The sequence below is a fragment of the Puntigrus tetrazona genome, chromosome 14 (assembly GCF_018831695.1).
Source record: "Puntigrus tetrazona isolate hp1 chromosome 14, ASM1883169v1, whole genome shotgun sequence".
Lineage (NCBI taxonomy): Eukaryota > Metazoa > Chordata > Actinopteri > Cypriniformes > Cyprinidae > Puntigrus > Puntigrus tetrazona.
Window position 1 is genome coordinate 18,322,556 of NC_056712.1, and position 18,365 is coordinate 18,340,920.

Here is an 18,365-nt window from a genome sequence, read left to right on the forward strand (position 1 = left end):
TAGGTAAACAAATACTTTTAACTTTTATTTTGGTATTCAGTTCCACTGACAAAATAAGACACTTTACCTCGTCTTACCATTAGCATAAAACTTACCTTACCTTATCTGATTTTCAACAAAAAGATAAGTCACAAAATCATTGAAACGACGTGACACGTGACATTTCACTATCCAACGTGTGATAAATCAGCACGAATAAAATCCTCTTTAGCCTGTTGTTTTAATAAAGTAAAAGTGGGTTTCGGCGGATCATTTTAACCAGGCAGCAACTAAAGGTTACTGATTTGCGCTAGCCACGCTCAAATGCTTTTCTATTCTTTGTAGTAAAACCATATTTAAACCATATTTAAACGTGCTGCCTGTGAAGAGCGACAGTGCCGTCCGCGCAGGCGGCTCGCGAGGTTTTGACACGCAGCCCGGGTCTCCTCGCGCAGGAAGTGAAGGCGTTGGAGGAAGGAAGACGTTAAAAATGGCACGAGAGAGAAGCCCAGCGTCGTGGCTTCGCCCTCAAACGGGTGTAGCTCGCAGGATGCCGGCGTGTCGCAGAATACTCTTACTTTTATGGCTGCTCCACTTTTCTTCCGTATATTCCGATATAACGGACGGGAACACGGAGCACTTAAAGCGGGAGCACTCGCTCATTAAGCCATATCAGGGTGAGTAGCTTCTGTAGCCGCCTGCTAGTGCGAGCAGTTATTGTCCTGCTAGTGTTTGTTGACGTCTTTAGCCGCACGGTCGCTAAAAGGGTCTTAAGTTGCTGTACCTGAATTAGGTTGTCACCTCATTGTTGTTGTTTTGTAATAGCACGGGTCGCGTATTTAATTGAGGATATTCAAGCAGGCTGCTGTGGAGTCAGCTACAACTCAATGTAAACAATGCCAGTCAGGCTTTATTTGAACAGGTGAGGACAGTTTGCGTTTGAAGTGCAGGTTATAAAGGGATCCACCTTTACAGGGAAAGCAGGCAAAGTGTCCGTGTAATGTTTGATAAAAGACAAAGGCGTAGTTAAGATTTTGGTGACCGGTTTGTTTTGTCATGTCATGTAAAAATTGCATTACTGCATTGCCAAAAATGTATTTATCAGGGACACGTTTGCTCCACAGGATTGTGCTAAACCTGATGATCTCGTTCTCCTGCATTATGAGAGGACGACCTGAAGGGTATCTAGTGACAAAAAGTTGCACAGCAGTGTCACCGATACAAAATATATCGTATTTGTTTTATGTAATAAAAACTGCTTAATCCTAATACCTTCAGTTTATTTTCAGGTACACTGCAAAAAAAGCTCTCTATAAAACTGACGGTGCTTCCATTGCTGTTGGCAGCTTGTACGTTTAAAACCGATGCAAACTATATGTTTTAGGATAGCCGTAGATGCTGATGTGGCGAAAAGAAATTAATACTGCAAAAGTGCCCTGTTAATATGATGCATTAATACGAAATGCACCAAACACTGTCAGAGTAAAATATAAAATAATGCGTTAAATATTAAATAACGTGTAAAGCAAAACGGTAGGTTACTGCTAACAAAAATAAGCTATTAAAAAATTAAAAAAAATTATTTTATTAAAAAATAAAATCATTACAGTAAACTAATTAGATGTAGCATTTTTTATTTACTGTGTATTAATATTGGAATCCTAAATTTTAATTTCTTTTGAACTTTTTTTTTTTAAATTTTTATTCACAATAAAAAGTGATGGTGTCATGGCTCGTAGACTGTGTTTGCATACGCACGCTTATGCTTATGCATCAAACCAAGTGACCAGTTCGCTATCGAATCAAATAAATTGCACGATCTTTTGCGTATCAGGTGTTGGAACAAGCCCGTCAAGTCAGTGGGACTTCTGGGGAAGTACTTTAGTAACCAGCCAGTATGTGCGCCTGACTCCGGATGAGAGGAGCAAACAGGGGTCCATCTGGAATACGGTGGTGAGTAAAACTGAACTAAAACGCGGCCAACTTAAACCTGATGCAAAATGCAAAAAAAAAAAAAAAAAAAAAAATGCGATGCACCCCAATGTACAATGATGTTGAGTAATGTTAATTGTTCCCTCTGCAGCCCTGCTATTTGAAGGATTGGGAGATGCACGTGCAGTTTAAAATTCATGGATCAGGAAAGAAGAATCTCCATGGAGACGGTTTTGCCATTTGGTACACAAAAGAGAGGCTGCATCCTGGTAGGTCTGCGAGGGGAAAGCTGAAGCGTAACGCGAATTTTAAATGTGATGAGTTATAATGCTGTGTGTGTGTAGTCCACGTACACGTCTGTGATCCATCTGCAAGCCTGCTCTTTCTTCCCCGCGGTTGATTGTGTCATACTTTCATTTAGGCCCAGTCTTTGGAAACCAAGACCATTTTGTAGGCCTGGCTATTTTTGTGGATACCTTCCGTAATGATCTACAAGGAATGGATGTAAGTGCGCCGTACTCACGGGTCCTTCTTTCTCTGCAGGCACCGTGTTTGGCAGTAGTGCCAATTTCCTCGGGTTGGCCATTTTTATAGACACATACCCTAACGATGAGGCTCCGGATGTGAGTTGAGAGATGTAAAATATTTGTGTATTCGTACCTTCATCTGAACGAAAGCTTTGCTTTGTCATTATGGGATGGACTTGAGAGTAGATACAAAGATATCTATTTCCAAAAACGCTAGTATTGATGGCGATACTTTTTTTTTTTTTTTTTTTTTTTGCATGCTTTTTCTGCTTTTGGTCTTCAGCTTTATCCTCATACGGGAAATGATTTCAAAGAGATCGTTTTAATGATCATTTGCATTCTGAAACTGAAAAAAAAATATTTTGACTAGAGAAGAATGTATTTTATTCAATCTATCCCTTCGCTTTTTTTATTTGCTATATGTTCTGAATTATTAACATATAGCAACTATTTTTTTCTGCTACAAATAAGCAATGCTTTCTTTGTTTTGCTTGCATCATGTCCATGTGGTTTTTTTTTTGTTACCCTCATCATTCATTACTTGTCGATGAAGCATTTCTTTAAAATATGTACAGTGCTTATTGTTTTGATATTAGTACGCAGTGACCTTTTAATGAATTTAGATTATTCTGTTTTACACGAGCTGACTCGTGAACCGCTGGATAAGGGTGGAATGCGCTATCTTTTAGTAATTTACGTTGCTTTTTGTGAAAAATCCGTGCAATGAATTGAATTCACAATCTTTTGTCCTCCAGCGCTCTTTTCCCTATATTTCTGCGATGGTGAATAACGGCTCCCTGCCGTACGACCACGGGAAAGATGGCCGATCTACCGAACTGGGAGGCTGCTCTGTGGAAGTCAGAAACAAAGATCATGACACGTACCTGGCCATTAGATACTCCAAAGGCAGACTCACGGTAAGATACTGCAAATACACTGATAAAGAGGCAGTAAGAATAATTTTTAAAAAAATGTAACTCTCAAAATTACAGTGATGTAATAATGTTTTGCATTTTTAAATGCAGTTTGTTGCTGATTTAATAGCGTTTAATTTCGGTAACATTTTTCATTCTGCACTGTTATTCTGAAATGTGTTTAACTAACTAATGCATTTTTAAGAAGTATTAAACGAATGCATTTAAGATTTATGTCTAGTATTAGCCTTAAACATCTTAGCTTCTTTTTAATTGTATGTCTATTTACCTTTATTTCTTTTTGGTCACGAAGGTAGCCTTGACATTGTTAAAAAAAAAAACAGTGAATGAATTAATAAAATCTTTACAATTACGCTCTACTTAAAATGGTTCACATGACCTAAAAGGAATATTTTACCAAATGAAGTTTAACATTTACTAATACTATATTAAAATAAAATGTTGCATTGCTGTAACATTATTTAATGAACTTGAGCTAACACAAACTATGTTTGTATTTTTATTAAATAGCATTAACAAAGATTAATAAATACTGTGACGAAAGTATTGCTCATTGTAAGTATATGTGTTATGCTTTCTTATTGTAAAGTGTCAGTGTTATGTATTCTTATCATTATTATCGTTATCAGTGCTAAAAATTCAGGGTTGAGGTGCTTAATATTTTTTTGGACACCATAAATACAGCTTTATCAGGCTTCTTTGATATTAAGATATTTGTTATGATTCAAGAATGATGCATTAAATTCATAAAGAATTACAGTAAGTAATAAATAATTTCGTAATGATGAATTAAATTGATAAACATTACAGTAAAGACATTAAGCATGGTACAAATGTGTATATAAAACTGTATTTATGGTGTCCACCAAATATTAAGCAGCTCAACAATCAAAACATAAATATTATAGGTGTGTGTTTTTTTTTTTTCCATAGATCATGGTAGATGTAGATGACAGGAACGATTGGAAAGAATGCATCGATATCGGAGGTGTCCGCCTCCCCACAGGATACTATTTTGGGTCTTCTGCAGCTACAGGAGACCTTTCTGGTAAGTGTTCCTTCTAAGTCCCCCCCTAGATATCCCCAGCGACGTCCTAGATGTCCTCACCGATACGGTTCGCTCCGTGCAGATAACCATGACATCGTCTCTATGAAGATGTACCAGCTGATGGTGGAGCACACTCCTGAGGAGGACAGCCAGGACTGGACGAAGATCGAGCCTAGTGTCAGTCTCCTCAAGTCACCCAAAGGTAACACGGCAAATATGTAGTTACCGGTGTCGGGCGTAGCTACTTACTAAGTTACCGTAGTTTAATAACTTTTCAAGTGCTTTTTTTTTTTCTGTTTACTTAAATATAAAATACATATACTGTAATTAAACTTACTGGTATAGACTGTAGAACAAGTATATACTTCTCACTTGAAATACTTTGAGTTATTAAAAATATTGGTGACACTTTTTAGCGTTTCAACTAGTTGTTTAGCATGAATATTACTTGGTTATTGGCTGTGCGTTATTACTTACGAAGCACATATTAATATCTTATTCTGCAAAACCTTACACTAAATCCTTAACGCTACCCAGTTCTTCAACTGAGCAAGTGCTTTGCTTGAGTATTTATAGGCAGTAATATAGTATATTGAGGCAAAAGTCAGTTTATAGGTAATAAATGGTCAGAATTGCACCCTGATCTAAAGTGTGACCAGAATAATTTATGTGGTTATTATTACGGTAACGCGTTATTTTAGTTATGCATATTACTAGAATGTTAGCCATTTATTAATACAAATTAAGCACATTAATACTTATTCTACATCCTTTATACCTAATCATAGTTATATTTAGTTATTATTTATTTGAAAGAATTGAGAGCTGTTTCTTATCTATCCTTGTGTCAGTAACTTGTTCATCCTGATAAAGGATTTAGAAAGATTTGCTTTTTGGAGAATACTTTTTACAGTTATCTAGTTACACTGTTAAAGATTCAATAAGTAACTAGTCATTAAAATATATATATATATATATATATATATATATATATATATATATATATATATATATATATATATATATATATATATATATATATATATATATTATTTATTTATTTTTTATATTTTTTTTTATTTTTTTTATTTTTTTTTTTATAACTTACCCAACACTGTTATGGCTTATAGGTGTAGTTTATGAGGGACCGTAGAGATTGACGGTAAAGCATGACAATAAGCACAACTCTCAGTTTTTTTGAACTATAATAGCCATTATCAAAAAGTATTAGACGCTTAAGAGAAAAGGCAAACAAAGTCAACTACATTCTCGCCTGAAAAACTCTTAAAAGGGCTCTTTATGTCACAATAATGGGAATAATTTGAAAATAAGCATGGGAGCAAGAACGGAACGAGTGAAGGGCATCCCGTTGGAAACCGGTTCACGATGGAAACAGACATATTTGCGTCTTACTCTACCGAACCGTACTGTTAAAGACAGAATGGTTTCTCGTTCGGTCACTGGTCATGTTCACATCTTCTCCCCTAAAACAGACAATATCGACGATCCGACGGGAAATTTCCGAGGCACGCCCCTCACTGGCTGGAAGGTCTTCCTGCTGCTGCTGTGCGCTCTGCTGGGAATCGTGGTTTGCGCCGTTGTCGGTGCCGTAGTCTTTCAGAAGCGTCAAGAGAGGAACAAGAGGTTCTACTAAACGGCAGGATTTCAAAGAACTCTGGAGATCGTAGGCGGAGGAAAAAACAAACAATGTGAATTTTGAAACGGCTGTATACTTGTGGATATTATTGAAGCGCTCGACCGGAAGGAGTCTAAAGTGGGATTTGTGGATTCAAAGAAACCTTTCTTCATGTTTGTCTTCTGATTTGGGTCTGCCGAAGTAAATTACACCTTTTCAATGCGGTCTACAGTAGTACCCTTTATATACTTCTTTTAGTTTATTCTCTAAATCCATGCTTTATTTTCTTACTGTTTTAACCCTTTAATGTTTCTTTCACATCTGCACCTTTCTTTGCTCTGCTCTGCTCTGCTCTGGAGTGCTTTTTTTTTTTTTTTTTTTGTTTTGTTTTTATTAACCTGTGTGATTTACTTAAGAGGATTTTAATGGACTGCACAATAAATCAGACTGATGAAAGCGTACATCAATGTAAATATTTTAAGTTGCTGCCCTGGTCCCCTTTGTTCTGTGGCACGATGATCAAGCCTGGTTTTTAATCATAGGAGTTTTTAAAATTAAACCAAAAACACATTTTCAGTTGTTTTATTACTGCAGGGTAACAAGAGTTCGGCCTTATGCGAGTTATGTTTCTGTTCATTTAGATGCTTTTTGCGCCTCTATGAGAAGTTATTGCACTGATTTACAGTTGTTTCTGGAAAGAAGTTCACATTTAAACGGGCAGTGACTGTAAAATGATGCTCTTGGAGAGAAAATAAAGCAGTTACAACAGTTAACTACTCAAACATTTGTTTAACTTTTATTCATTTCTTCTTTTTTTCTTATGTTGCCTTTAATTGCTAGTACAACGATTTGTGCCATATTCATATTAAGCCACTGGTGTTCAATAATAATTCATAATAAAAATGTGATGCAGCATGATGCATTATCTGTTAGGATAGGTTGTGCACAGAAACATGAAACTTTATAAATATCTTGCACCTAAGCGCACCTAATATTGATAGATCAGATTCAGTCAGAACAATCTAGTGGTGTTGAAACAGATCGTCTGCTGTGAAAATCATGGATTGTATCACTCAGCCTCGTTTTCTTTAATCTGCTTATTTATTTTGCATAAAATAATGAATAGGTATATGTGCAGAGGCCACTGATCACCGTGCAGATAGACTGAAGAAGCACCCCGTTATATAGTGCTTTACAAAAATTATAAATAATAATCAAAACAGTAAAATGACAAAGCACAGGAAATAATATATACAGAGGAAAAACATGCTCGGGGCAGCTCACGTGTCATAAGCCTTTTCTAAAAGCCTATGTGGAGATGATTAGGTTTATTTAGAGCTGTGTAATTGATCTAAATCATCCACAAACAATGACCCCTTGTCTTTCGGTCGACCGTTATCTTCATCTGAAGAACAGTTACAGGAAGTTGCCATTTTTTTACCGTCTGTCAGAGAAGATTTTACGAAGATTCTAAGGTATAAAAGTATTTCTAAAAGAAAAAAAAAGCTAGTGGTACGAGAACAAATGCTGTGGAGATGCAAATGGTACAAATTAACTGCTTTGCAAGGCCCATAAAACTGAATTCGCCTTGTTATTCACTGTGCAAGAACAATGTGAAGTTAGGGGGTCATGAAACACTTTTCTAATACTAATTTCTGGGTTATTTTCGGATGACAAGGGCTTTTGTCGCCACCTGCTAGTGTAACGGGGCCGTTTAAATAACTAAATAATTTTCAAAGTTGCAAAAGATTCGATTCACTCTGACGAACGCCACTAAATAAAACTACAGTGACCGTGAGCAATCTGGAGAACGCTCTTTCCGCTCGTGATTGGACGATGGCCGGCGATGGGTTACGTGGCATTGGAGTCTCTGCGCATGCGCAGTGCGCGTTTCACCGGCAGTGTCAAGATGGTGGCAGTCAGAATGCAGTTTACACTTTATTTGGTGTTGTTGTTAAACATTTACAGCAGTTTTGTGTCTGCGCTGTATTTTCATATCGGAGAGACCGAAAAGAAATGCTTCATAGAAGAAATACCGGACGAAACCATGATCATAGGTAAGCAGCATAAACAGTATAAGCCAACTTTGTGGTGCACGTTAATGCTTAGCCTATTGCTAACTAGCAGGCTTGTCAGGTAGAGTTTATTCGTTGCCAGCCAGCTTGACTTCAGCTACTTCGTATAAACAGAATATAAGTTGCAAATGAGCTTTTGTGTATATATAATATATATAAAAATAACAATTAATTAGACACGCGGATGTAAAACGACACTTCACCGAGACAGCGACAGTATTAAGTAATACACTTTTTAAAAAACATTAAATAAAGTTTTTAATGTAACGCTATAGTGCTGAACTTTAGATGAAGAGATGAATTAAGGGTCTGATGTTGAAATATCCTGCATGCAGTGACAGCACCAAGTGAATATGACATAACTTCCCACAGCAAGATCACGAATTACTGTGTTTGGTGTGTTTTATTCAGTGGATTACTATGAAAGGATTGAAATGACTTCACCTTTCTTTTTCCTCAAGTATGCAATTCTGTCTTAACCAGGTAACTACCGAACGCAGCTCTATGACAAGCAGAAAGAAGAGTATTTGCCTGCGACTCAAGGACTTGGGATGTTTGTGGAAGTGAAGGATCCCGATGAGAAGGTCGGTCTGATTAAAGGTTTTGCGAGTAATAAAATTCATGCATGTTTGCGTTTCGTTGCTCTCATTCGGTCATCTTTTTTGGGGCTTTCAGGTGATCCTGTCCCGCCAGTACGGATCCGAGGGCAGGTTTATCTTCACCTCCCACACACCGGGAGAGCATCAGATCTGTTTGCACTCAAATTCCTCCAAATTTGCTCTTTTTGCTGGAGGGATGCTTGTGAGTTCATTTTGTTTCTTCTGCTCTTCTTAAACTATATTTATAAATATGTCGGCGAGACGGGTGAAATATTGCAGAATGCACCATGCAAACATGATCCACACAAAATACACAAAATACTTATATTTTCATTTAATTTTACGTTTTACTTATTATATAAATGGAAAGTGTCTAGTTTTAATGTTTCGAATAATTTTTACAAAAACAAAATATGGGTGAAATAATGTCTTGCTGATATAAATGGGTAAAAGATTGGTCATTTAAAATTACAATAAATAGGGACTGCACTGTGATCTTTAAATATGCTTGCTCTAAATATCCCTGACAAGATTTATTTTTGGTAAATGAACTATTGTTACTCACTGAATGACATTTTAGTCGGTGTCTGCTATAAATCATGGTAAAAATGTATGATGGACCTTATTTTTTGCTTAGAAAAAAATAACGGGTCACACTGTAATGTACATAAAAATATTTTTTAAATCTTTGTTTTTTATTTTGTTTGTTTGTTTGTTTGTTTTTAACAATTTTGTCATTCTTTTATAACAGAAATATAAAATAAAATGCTTCTTCAAATTTAGAACCCACCCCTGGTAGATTTAAAAAAATAATAATAAAATAATAATTTTTTTATAGGTTTTAGAGAAGATGACATAGCATAAATGTATAGTTTTAACATTAGATCCATGTATAGGAGAAGTTGAGAGTTCAAATGTCCAACAAATACAGCCTGTCCACTGTGTAAGGAGAATTCCAATTTATTATTTAAATAAAATGTAATATTTCAATATTTAAAAAAAAAAAAAAAAAAAAAAAATATATATATATATATATATATATATATATATATATACACACACACACACACACACACACACACACACACACACACACACATCTTTTTATTATTATTAGTTATTATTATATATTAGGTGTTTGTGTGTGTATATATATGTGTTTTTATATATATATATATATATATATATATATATATATATATATATATATATAAAAACACATACATATACACACACAAACACCTAATATATAATAATAACTAATAATAATAAAAAAAAGATGTGTGTGTGTGTGTATATATATATATATATATATATATATATATATTTTTTTTTTTTTTTTTTTTTTTTTTTTCTATATTCAGTGGCTAACTAGTGAGATGGATTTTCCTTTTCAATTTTCAGCGCGTTCACTTGGACATCCAGGTCGGTGAGCATACAAACAACTACGCAGAGATCGCGGCCAAAGACAAGCTGACGGAGCTGCAGCTGAGGGTGCGACAGCTGATGGAGCAGGTGGATCAGATCCAGAAAGAGCAGAACTACCAGCGAGTAAGTCCAGATCCAGGTCAGACGGAGCGAGTGGGCGTTTTCTGTCACGCGTGACCGTTTTCTCCTTCTTCCAGTACCGCGAGGAGCGCTTCAGACAGACCAGCGAGAGCACCAACCAGAGAGTCCTGTGGTGGTCTATCGTCCAGACGCTGATCCTGGTGGCCATCGGCTTTTGGCAGATGAGACACCTGAAGAGCTTCTTCGAGGCCAAGAAATTAGTATAGATCTTTAGTCTGGTATTTTTCTTTTTTTTGTTGTTTTTTTTTTTTCTTTTTAAAGTTGTGACGATCGTCAGCCGATACAGTACACGGGGCGTTTTGAAGATCGCCTGCTTCGTGTGCGCGGTCAAGACTGCTGAGAAGTCCACACGCTCCCAGTTCACTTCCCTCCCTAAATTGCCCTCTCTTTTTTTTTTATCCTGCATCGAGATTCGTTTTACGCCGCTCGTTTCAGTGCCACGCCCCATGTAATGTGAACCTAGTTTCTGTTCAGAAACGCATTATAGTTTGTCACCGAGGTGATAGGCGCTCAACAGGGCAGTTAACCGGATTCAAAACATATATATATATGCGTAACGGTTGCCTTGCCATTCGTTATAACCCCCCCATTGCTCGCTAAAACGTATTTGTTTCAGAAATTCGATGAAGATGAACTACCCGCTGGGCTGCGAGTGTGACGATTTTCCCAAATGACCCTGGATTATTTGCTTACACATTTACAAGACGAAAATAACCGAGTTTATCCTGGTGGCAGGTGTAAATGTATTCTGTTTGTTTATGCAGTAACTAGTGTATTTAAAAAGTTTTGCTCGGAGTGAATGTTTCTTGGTGTTTAAATTTTTATGCAGTTGGTCGACGTTTTCTTTTCCATGCCCCCGTTTTATTTTTTTGCCGCCGAGAGCGCTCGGGTCACTGATAGCTACACTTTGATGTCGACCTCGGTGATTTTGAATAAGTGTGCACATGTTTGAAATGTATGTATCCGAAGGAACGGCGAAATGTAGTTATCAGAAAGGCGCAATGTTTAATCGTGAGCACTTGGCACGTCGAAATAAACGATATCAAAAAGGTTTTATACTTCTCACGAATACTCATTAGCAAAGTTTTCCCTGTTTCTTTTGAAAGCGTGTTTTTCCACATCTTTTTATTTTTTTTTCCTATTGTAGACTCCTCAGGTTGAAGTAGAGATTTTGATGGGTTGTTAAATCTCTCGAATTGATCTGCCCGGAATACACTGTAGAAAATCTGCGAAAGATATTTGCGATTCGCTCGCTTTTTCTGATACCACAGCTGGTGTCGTAATGTTGTAATTTCTTTAAAAAAGCAAAAAACTGCATGGTGTTTTGTTACTCGTAGATTACCGCTCACTGAATTGCTTTGCCGTCATGTTTGTATGGTTTAACTTTTTAGTTTGTGAACAGCCACAGGAAAATGGGTTTACTTTTTTTAGGGACAGGGGAGGGGAAATTTGTTGGTGAGAAATCGACCCCATAATTGCACTCAGAAATAAAGGTTTTCCGCTCTCCCCAACACTGGCTCAGTTGTTTTCATCATATTTGACCATACTTGTATAATGTGAAACACATTTGTCGCCAGTCATTCTATGGCACTCGTTACAAAAATTTACATTGACACGAAACTTTTTTTTTTTTGTCACGTAGGTATATGTAATTATATAACCTATTTTTAAAAAAGTAATTTGATGTATTATACTGTTGTATTATACTACTTATTAAATATTTCTTTGACTCGGATCTTTATAGTGAATCGGTTTCTCTTAGCGTGTCTCTAAACTGTTTTATTAACACCTATAAGACGTATTTTGATGAAGCTAATAAATGTAAATATTTAGTTGAACGTAAATAAAATGTTTATCTAGGTTCTAAAAAACGGAAACGAGCTAAATGAAGACTGCACGCGGGACACCATTAACTATTGTAAGCAACTTATTTTGCTCAATAAACATAAAAAAACGGTACTTTGTGCCTCCCATCAAGCTTTAATGGACCGTGTAGTATTAGTCACTGATCACGTAAAATATAGCGTAAAATAGTCACTGAATCATTTTAACCGGTTCACTAAACTGTTCTAAAGAACCGATTCTTGGGAAAGAGTAGTGAACTTTCCATCAAAACTGCTTGTTATTAAGTGACTATTTTATTATTTAATTTAAATGTGATTATTAAATTTTAGTATCCCTGGACCAACATCCTTTGGTTACCTTTTTATTTATTCATATATTAAAATATGTCTTTAAAGTATTTGTACCGGTCAGGTCAGAATATCACCGGAACTTTTTTCTACGTACGTTGTTTCCAGAGGAATATTTCAGAGACGGACGGTTTGCAGCCAGCGTGTGATTTTTTTTTTTTCTTTTGTCACAGTTGTCACTGAAGTTTTTAAACGATCGCCGGCGTGACGCGCCGTATGAAACAAACGAAAGCCTTGTAATGTTTTTGCGGCTTGCGAAACACGTCTAAATGTTTCGGACGGATGCGTTAACCGAGAAATCATTACCGCGAGCTCGCGCCGTGCGCTTGTTTTTTTTGTCGTACCGTCGTGAGTGACGTGTAACCGAACTCGCCAAATTCCTCTAATCGTACGCAAACGAGCATGAAACGGGTTTGTGATCGTGCTCAACGGAGCACGGAGTGATTGGCATCGCGCCTACCGCGAGAGAAACCGTTCGAGCCGGACCGCTAGGAAGAAGGATGGGATTTAAAGTCGCAAGTCATTTGTGATGGAAAGAGACAAAAGGCGCTGTTGCAAACTAGGTATTTGATTTTAACATGTAGATGGCGTGATCTGCGTCTCGAGGCTGAAATATTCGTGAAGGTATCGCGGTGCAGCGCCGCTCGGAAAGGCTCGAAGATGATGTACTCTTCGCGGAGAAAACCTGTGCTGTATTTCAAAGACGACAGAAGGTAAACGTACGTGTGAACGGGCGCTATAACGTGTGAATTATTTCTGTATTCCCCCGTTAGACTTGTTTTAGTCATGTGCAACGGGAGGTCTGTTTGTTCGTAAAAGCGTCTGTGTGAATGAATGCAGATCTTAGCGCGCTAGCAGTTGTTGTTGTTTCATGTGTTTCATCGTTTGAAGAAGTGAAAGTCAAAGGGTGCAGCGACGCGGAGAGGTTCAGTGAGTATGAGTGTGTCGGTGTGTGGAGCTTTAACCCTCTAAAGCCTGGCTTGCGAAAAGAATTAACAATTGTTTTACGGACGTGTAGACAAAATATGAAAGGAAAAAAAATCTTAAATCGGTATGATATAGTGAGAGCGCATCGGTTTTATCGAGAGACCAAAAACTGTGTATTATAGCAATAAGCAAAAAGATTAGGTCATACAATTATTGGGTTTCCCTATATATCTCATAGTAATATGTCAAAGCTCTGTAGTTTTTATTTCAGGCGGGTAGAACTCACAATGCGATCTAATAAAGATTTAATTAATTTTTGATTAGCTGGCTCGCTAAAAAAAAACTTTTTGCAATATACTTCAATCTAGAGTTTTATTACTTTTAGGCCATTTCTTGTAAGTCACTTGCACGTAAGCCTATACATTACCTTTTCTCCTCTTGGAAAACTAACCACAAGTATTGATGACTCGGCATGTACTCGTTCGTTCTGGCCAATGAAATGCTCTCTAGAATTCGAATGCCCCTCCCACTAATGTTGCTTAAAGGTACAGTCGCGTTAGTTAAATCTAATCGAAAAAAGCGGCCGAAATGTAAACCGTAGCTATGCATGACAGCTTAACGCGAAGACGAGTGACTTTTTGAGCACTGCGAGTTTCCATAATCAACACATAGCTGTTGTGAAATCTGCACAGGGAAGTCTTTTGCTTTTTTTAAATGTGACTGCATCTCACTTCTGACTTGTTTGAGCACTACTTCCGGTTTTGAAGGGAAACGGCTCAGTTCTTTAAGTGTGTGTGTGTGGGTCGCTGATATTTAGTTCGCAGGGACTGTTGCGGTCCGTTTATTCAGTGCTTGAAGACACGGCGGTGTCGGGTTGAGCTCGAGTGTTTTGAGGTTTCACAAATGTATTTATATTTCCAGTTTTCTGTCGAGGAAGTGCACCGTCTGGAAGCTCTTTGGGCTCTGCATGCTGTTTGTCTTGGGGTCTCTTCTTTGGGTGCAGCTGACTTGTTCGGGAGACATGGGCCAGACGGTCGGGTACGGCCACCTCCCTCACCAGCCCTGTCCCGCGGAGAGACCGTCTTCGTCCGCCGACGACCCCTCCTGGGGGCCTCACAAAATGGCCCTCATTGTGCCGTTCAGAGAGCGCTTCGAAGAGCTGCTCGTGTTTGTCCCGTTACATGCATGCTTTCCTCAGCAAAAAGAAAATACGACACAAAATATTTATTATAAACCAGCTGGATCACTTTCGGTGAGTGCCTTTCATCGCTGCACCTGGATTCGTACGTCTTTTGTAGTTTCGTTGAAAGATGGCGTTTACGTCCATGCTTTGCAGGTTCAACCGGGCCTCTCTTATTAACGTCGGGTTCATGGAAAGCGGTAATGACACGGACTACATTGCCATGCATGATGTGGACTTGTTGCCTCAAAATGAGGATCTGGACTACGGCTTTCCGAAGGAGGGTCCCTTCCATGTGGCCTCTCCAGAGCTCCACCCCTTATATCATTATAAGACGTACGTGGGAGGGATCCTGCTGCTGACCAAGAAGCATTACCAGATGGTAAGACACCTGAATAGTTGCGAGTACTGAACTTCTGAAGGGGTTTTTGTTTGCAAACTACAGTCGCTTGTCATGTGTGTGTCTGAAGTGCAACGGGATGTCGAACCGCTTCTGGGGATGGGGAAGAGAGGATGACGAGTTTTTTAGGAGACTGAAAACGGCTGATCTTAAGGTACTTGAAAGGTTTGAAAAAGAAAACGTTACGTAGATCGTTGTGTGGCTTAACTTTCAAACGTCTGCAGCTTTTTAGGCCGACGGGTATTACTACAGGAACTAAAACGTTTCGACACATCCACGATCCAGCCTGGAGGAAGAGGGATCAGAAGCGGATTGCTGCACAAAAGCAGGTCAAAAATCTAGACTATAAAATATGTATACCTCTATAAAATATGAAATTCTGCAACATTATGGTTTATTTAATCATGCAATATATATATATATATATATATATATATATATATATATATATATATATATTATACACATATACAGTATATATTTAGAATATATTTTCATGTATATATTTTATTAATATACATTTATACATAATAAATATAATCAGTAAACACATCATATAAATACAAACGTTTATTTTGGACAATTACAGAACAATATTGAATAATGTATATTGAAAAAATGCATTACTGTTTCTAAAACAAATAAGCAATACGGTTTTCAGAATTAATAATAATAATAAGCGTTTCTTAAATCACATGATCGAATGATTTCTGAAGGATCAGATGCCTCTGAAGAAATGTGTAAATATTAAAATAGGTAGTTTAAAGATTTGAATGGTAGTTTATACGCTTCTGAGCATTTTTGGTCATAACACAATTTCCTATTTAGTAGTTTTTATGACTTTGCTGTTATTGTAAAATGCGTAAAATACTAATAAAGAGAAAATAAGTGTACTAAACAATTTACTATTCTAATTTCTTGTTTCAGCCATCTAATTTTTCTTTTCATCAGCACCGGTCATAACTTTTTTTTAAATTCAACACTGAAAATAAGTTTTGTGCAGGACTGTTTTACGTATTAGATAAAATACATTTTGTGCATTAGAGGTCTGAGATGTGGGAACAGTAAAGAGAGAAGGCAAAAAAAATGATCACTTTAGGTCCACAGCTATCAGCTAATATAGTCTTAAATCGCCTCCATAGCAGTTCATCTTTTATAACATGAGATGTTGACTGAATATTTAAATGGGCTTCCCCCCCCCCACCTACTTTCGTTACGCAGAGCGCCGTCCTAATGTCTGCGTTCGTGTCCGTTTTGCAGGAGCAGTTTAAGGTGGACCCGGAGGGTGGCCTGACTAACCTCCGCTACAAGGTGGAGTCCAGACAAGAAGTGACCGTCAGCGGAGCTCCATGCACCGTCATCAACACCTTCCTGGAGTGCGACCTCGGCGAGACCCCGTGGTGCCAGTCCAGCTGATGCGCTTCAGCAGGCCCTGTGAAGTCAGGATGATTCTCATCCTCCTCCTGGCGGCGGCGGGAAGGCTTTCACGTCTAACCAAAAGGACTTGAACATGTGACTGCGGGAAAAGAACTTTTCTCCCGAGTTTTTATTTTTGTAAGACGGTGTTGTTGGCTTCATCCACGATGGAGCGCTGCCTCATTTTTTTCAACCGAACTATTGAGCAACGTCAGGTACTGCATCATCTGCATTTCAAATACGAGCATCCAAATTTTTAATGATGAGTTTTATAATATTTTAGTTGTAGCAGTGGCCTGTTTTGGACCGTTTCTCTTAGTGCAATTGTGAGTATTTTGCTCAGCTGTGTCTTGACAGAACTATTTCTTTTCGCTTGAATTCAAAACCATGTCTTAAAAAGGACATTGTTTTTTATTTATATATATATATATATATATATATATATATATATATATATATATATATATATAAATATATATATATATATATATATATATAAATATAAAATAATATATATATATTAAATATAAATATATATATATATATATATATATATATATATATATATATATATATATATATATATATATATATTATATATATATATATATATATATATATATATATATATATATATATATATATATGGAAGGGTTTCAAGGGTACTTGGATTGTATTTGCACATTATTCAGTATTTATATAAAAGTTTTCCTAGTTTGTCTTTGTACTTTTCTCCCATGTTTCAGATGCATGGAATGCTGTTATAACTTACACTCGCAGGACTATATATAGATCTTACGGACTGGAGGCATGAAGCTGTATCCCAAAAAAAATAAAATAAAATTCTTGCAGCATAAAATTCGGACACATGCATACTTTTTATTGGCAATGCCTGAGATAAAACTGTGAATCAGTACTCTGTCCAGACTAAAGTGTTATTGTGCCTGTGGCAACAAACTGCTGCACAACTGCACAGAACATGTTTGCCAAAAAAATAAAGAGAGTATGACTCTAATCCACTGCGATGACTGTCTTTATTAAAACACGGGGTACTACTTCACACTCACCGGCGGAGCAATGTCAGTAATGAACGCGATCTGTGTTGTTTTGCACATAAAGAATGCATTTTGATCCTGTTGAGACACGATGTTGTGCTGTTAATGAAGTTTACCCTGCTGGCTTTTAACGAGCTGTTGGCGATTTCTTTTCAAACAAATAAATGGCTTTTTATTGGCCGGTTAAGCTGGGTTAAGTTGACCACAAGGTGAAACGTTTGGACATACATTTCTGCTTTTGCCAAGTTCATGCTCTCGTTAGCTTGCAAGCCTGCTAAGTTTGTTAAAGTGTTTAAAATTATTATCATTTTGAGCAGCTAAACCAATTCAACGCGTGATATCAACAGCAAATTCAAACATCAAGTCATATCCTACCACGGGTGACGACGTAAAATTTATCAGTGGGTTAATGTTGTAATAAGCAGCCAATTTGAGCAATTTTATATCTATGAGGACGCAAAATGATTGCATTAAACGCACGTGAGAGCTGGAAAATCCTGAACAGATGGAGGGAGTTAATAATCAGCATAACGACTCTAGACATGAACTTATTATGTGCATAGCTCTCCGTGTTAATTGTATTTAATCAAGCAACGTTTGAGTGCGGGCGATATATTTCAATCCGTCTGTTAGTTAAAAATAAATAAGAGAGCATGCTGTCTGTAACAGATCGGTACACTAGAGGGCGCTATATGTACAGAATGAGACTCGCCACGAATCTCCTGGGCTCTGGTAGCCTTCTGAAGAACATAACTAACAAAACCTTTATCAGAACATATTGTATATTCAATAATAATACTGCACGCGCGGCTAGTCCCACATTAAGCAAGGCTCGTGCGCTTAAACCATTGCATCTTTGCAGCCTGTTTTAATTGAGGCTACATGTTCAGCTGTA

At 37.2% G+C, this 18,365-nt stretch overlaps 3 protein-coding genes across 4 annotated transcripts; all 3 read left to right on the forward strand.

Moving 5' to 3' along the window:
* The first annotated feature begins 256 nt into the window (after positions 1–256).
* On the forward strand, positions 257–6,839 carry lman2 (lectin, mannose-binding 2). Of its 2 annotated transcripts, none has more exons than XM_043257838.1 (8): positions 257–656; positions 1,814–1,932; positions 2,063–2,180; positions 2,455–2,534; positions 3,194–3,355; positions 4,307–4,421; positions 4,504–4,623; positions 5,915–6,839. In XM_043257838.1, the coding sequence occupies exons 1-8, from the start codon at positions 470–472 to the stop codon at positions 6,073–6,075; spliced, it is 1,062 nt and encodes a 353-aa protein (XP_043113773.1). In that variant the 5' UTR covers positions 257–469; the 3' UTR covers positions 6,076–6,839. The 2 variants fall into 2 exon arrangements, with proteins under 2 accessions (XP_043113773.1, XP_043113772.1); XM_043257837.1 differs by lacking the exon at positions 2,455–2,534 and adding an exon at positions 2,333–2,415 and having other exon boundaries at positions 264–656.
* A 1,109-nt stretch (positions 6,840–7,948) lies between these two features.
* Positions 7,949–11,811, forward strand: tmed9 (transmembrane p24 trafficking protein 9). The gene is made up of 5 exons (XM_043257655.1): positions 7,949–8,114; positions 8,616–8,716; positions 8,808–8,933; positions 10,136–10,282; positions 10,357–11,811. Exons 1-5 carry the CDS (start codon positions 7,967–7,969, stop codon positions 10,504–10,506), a joined length of 672 nt encoding a protein of 223 aa, XP_043113590.1. The 5' UTR covers positions 7,949–7,966; the 3' UTR covers positions 10,507–11,811.
* Positions 11,812–12,592: 781 nt separating this feature from the next.
* b4galt7 (xylosylprotein beta 1,4-galactosyltransferase, polypeptide 7 (galactosyltransferase I)) lies at positions 12,593–16,824 on the forward strand. Its single transcript, XM_043258051.1, is given in 8 exon segments — positions 12,593–13,205; positions 13,384–13,422; positions 14,341–14,596; positions 14,598–14,671; positions 14,756–14,981; positions 15,070–15,153; positions 15,224–15,328; positions 16,260–16,824. Coding segments are annotated over 8 exon segments (993 nt in total). The 5' UTR covers positions 12,593–13,152; the 3' UTR covers positions 16,416–16,824.
* Positions 16,825–18,365: the final 1,541 nt, after the last annotated feature.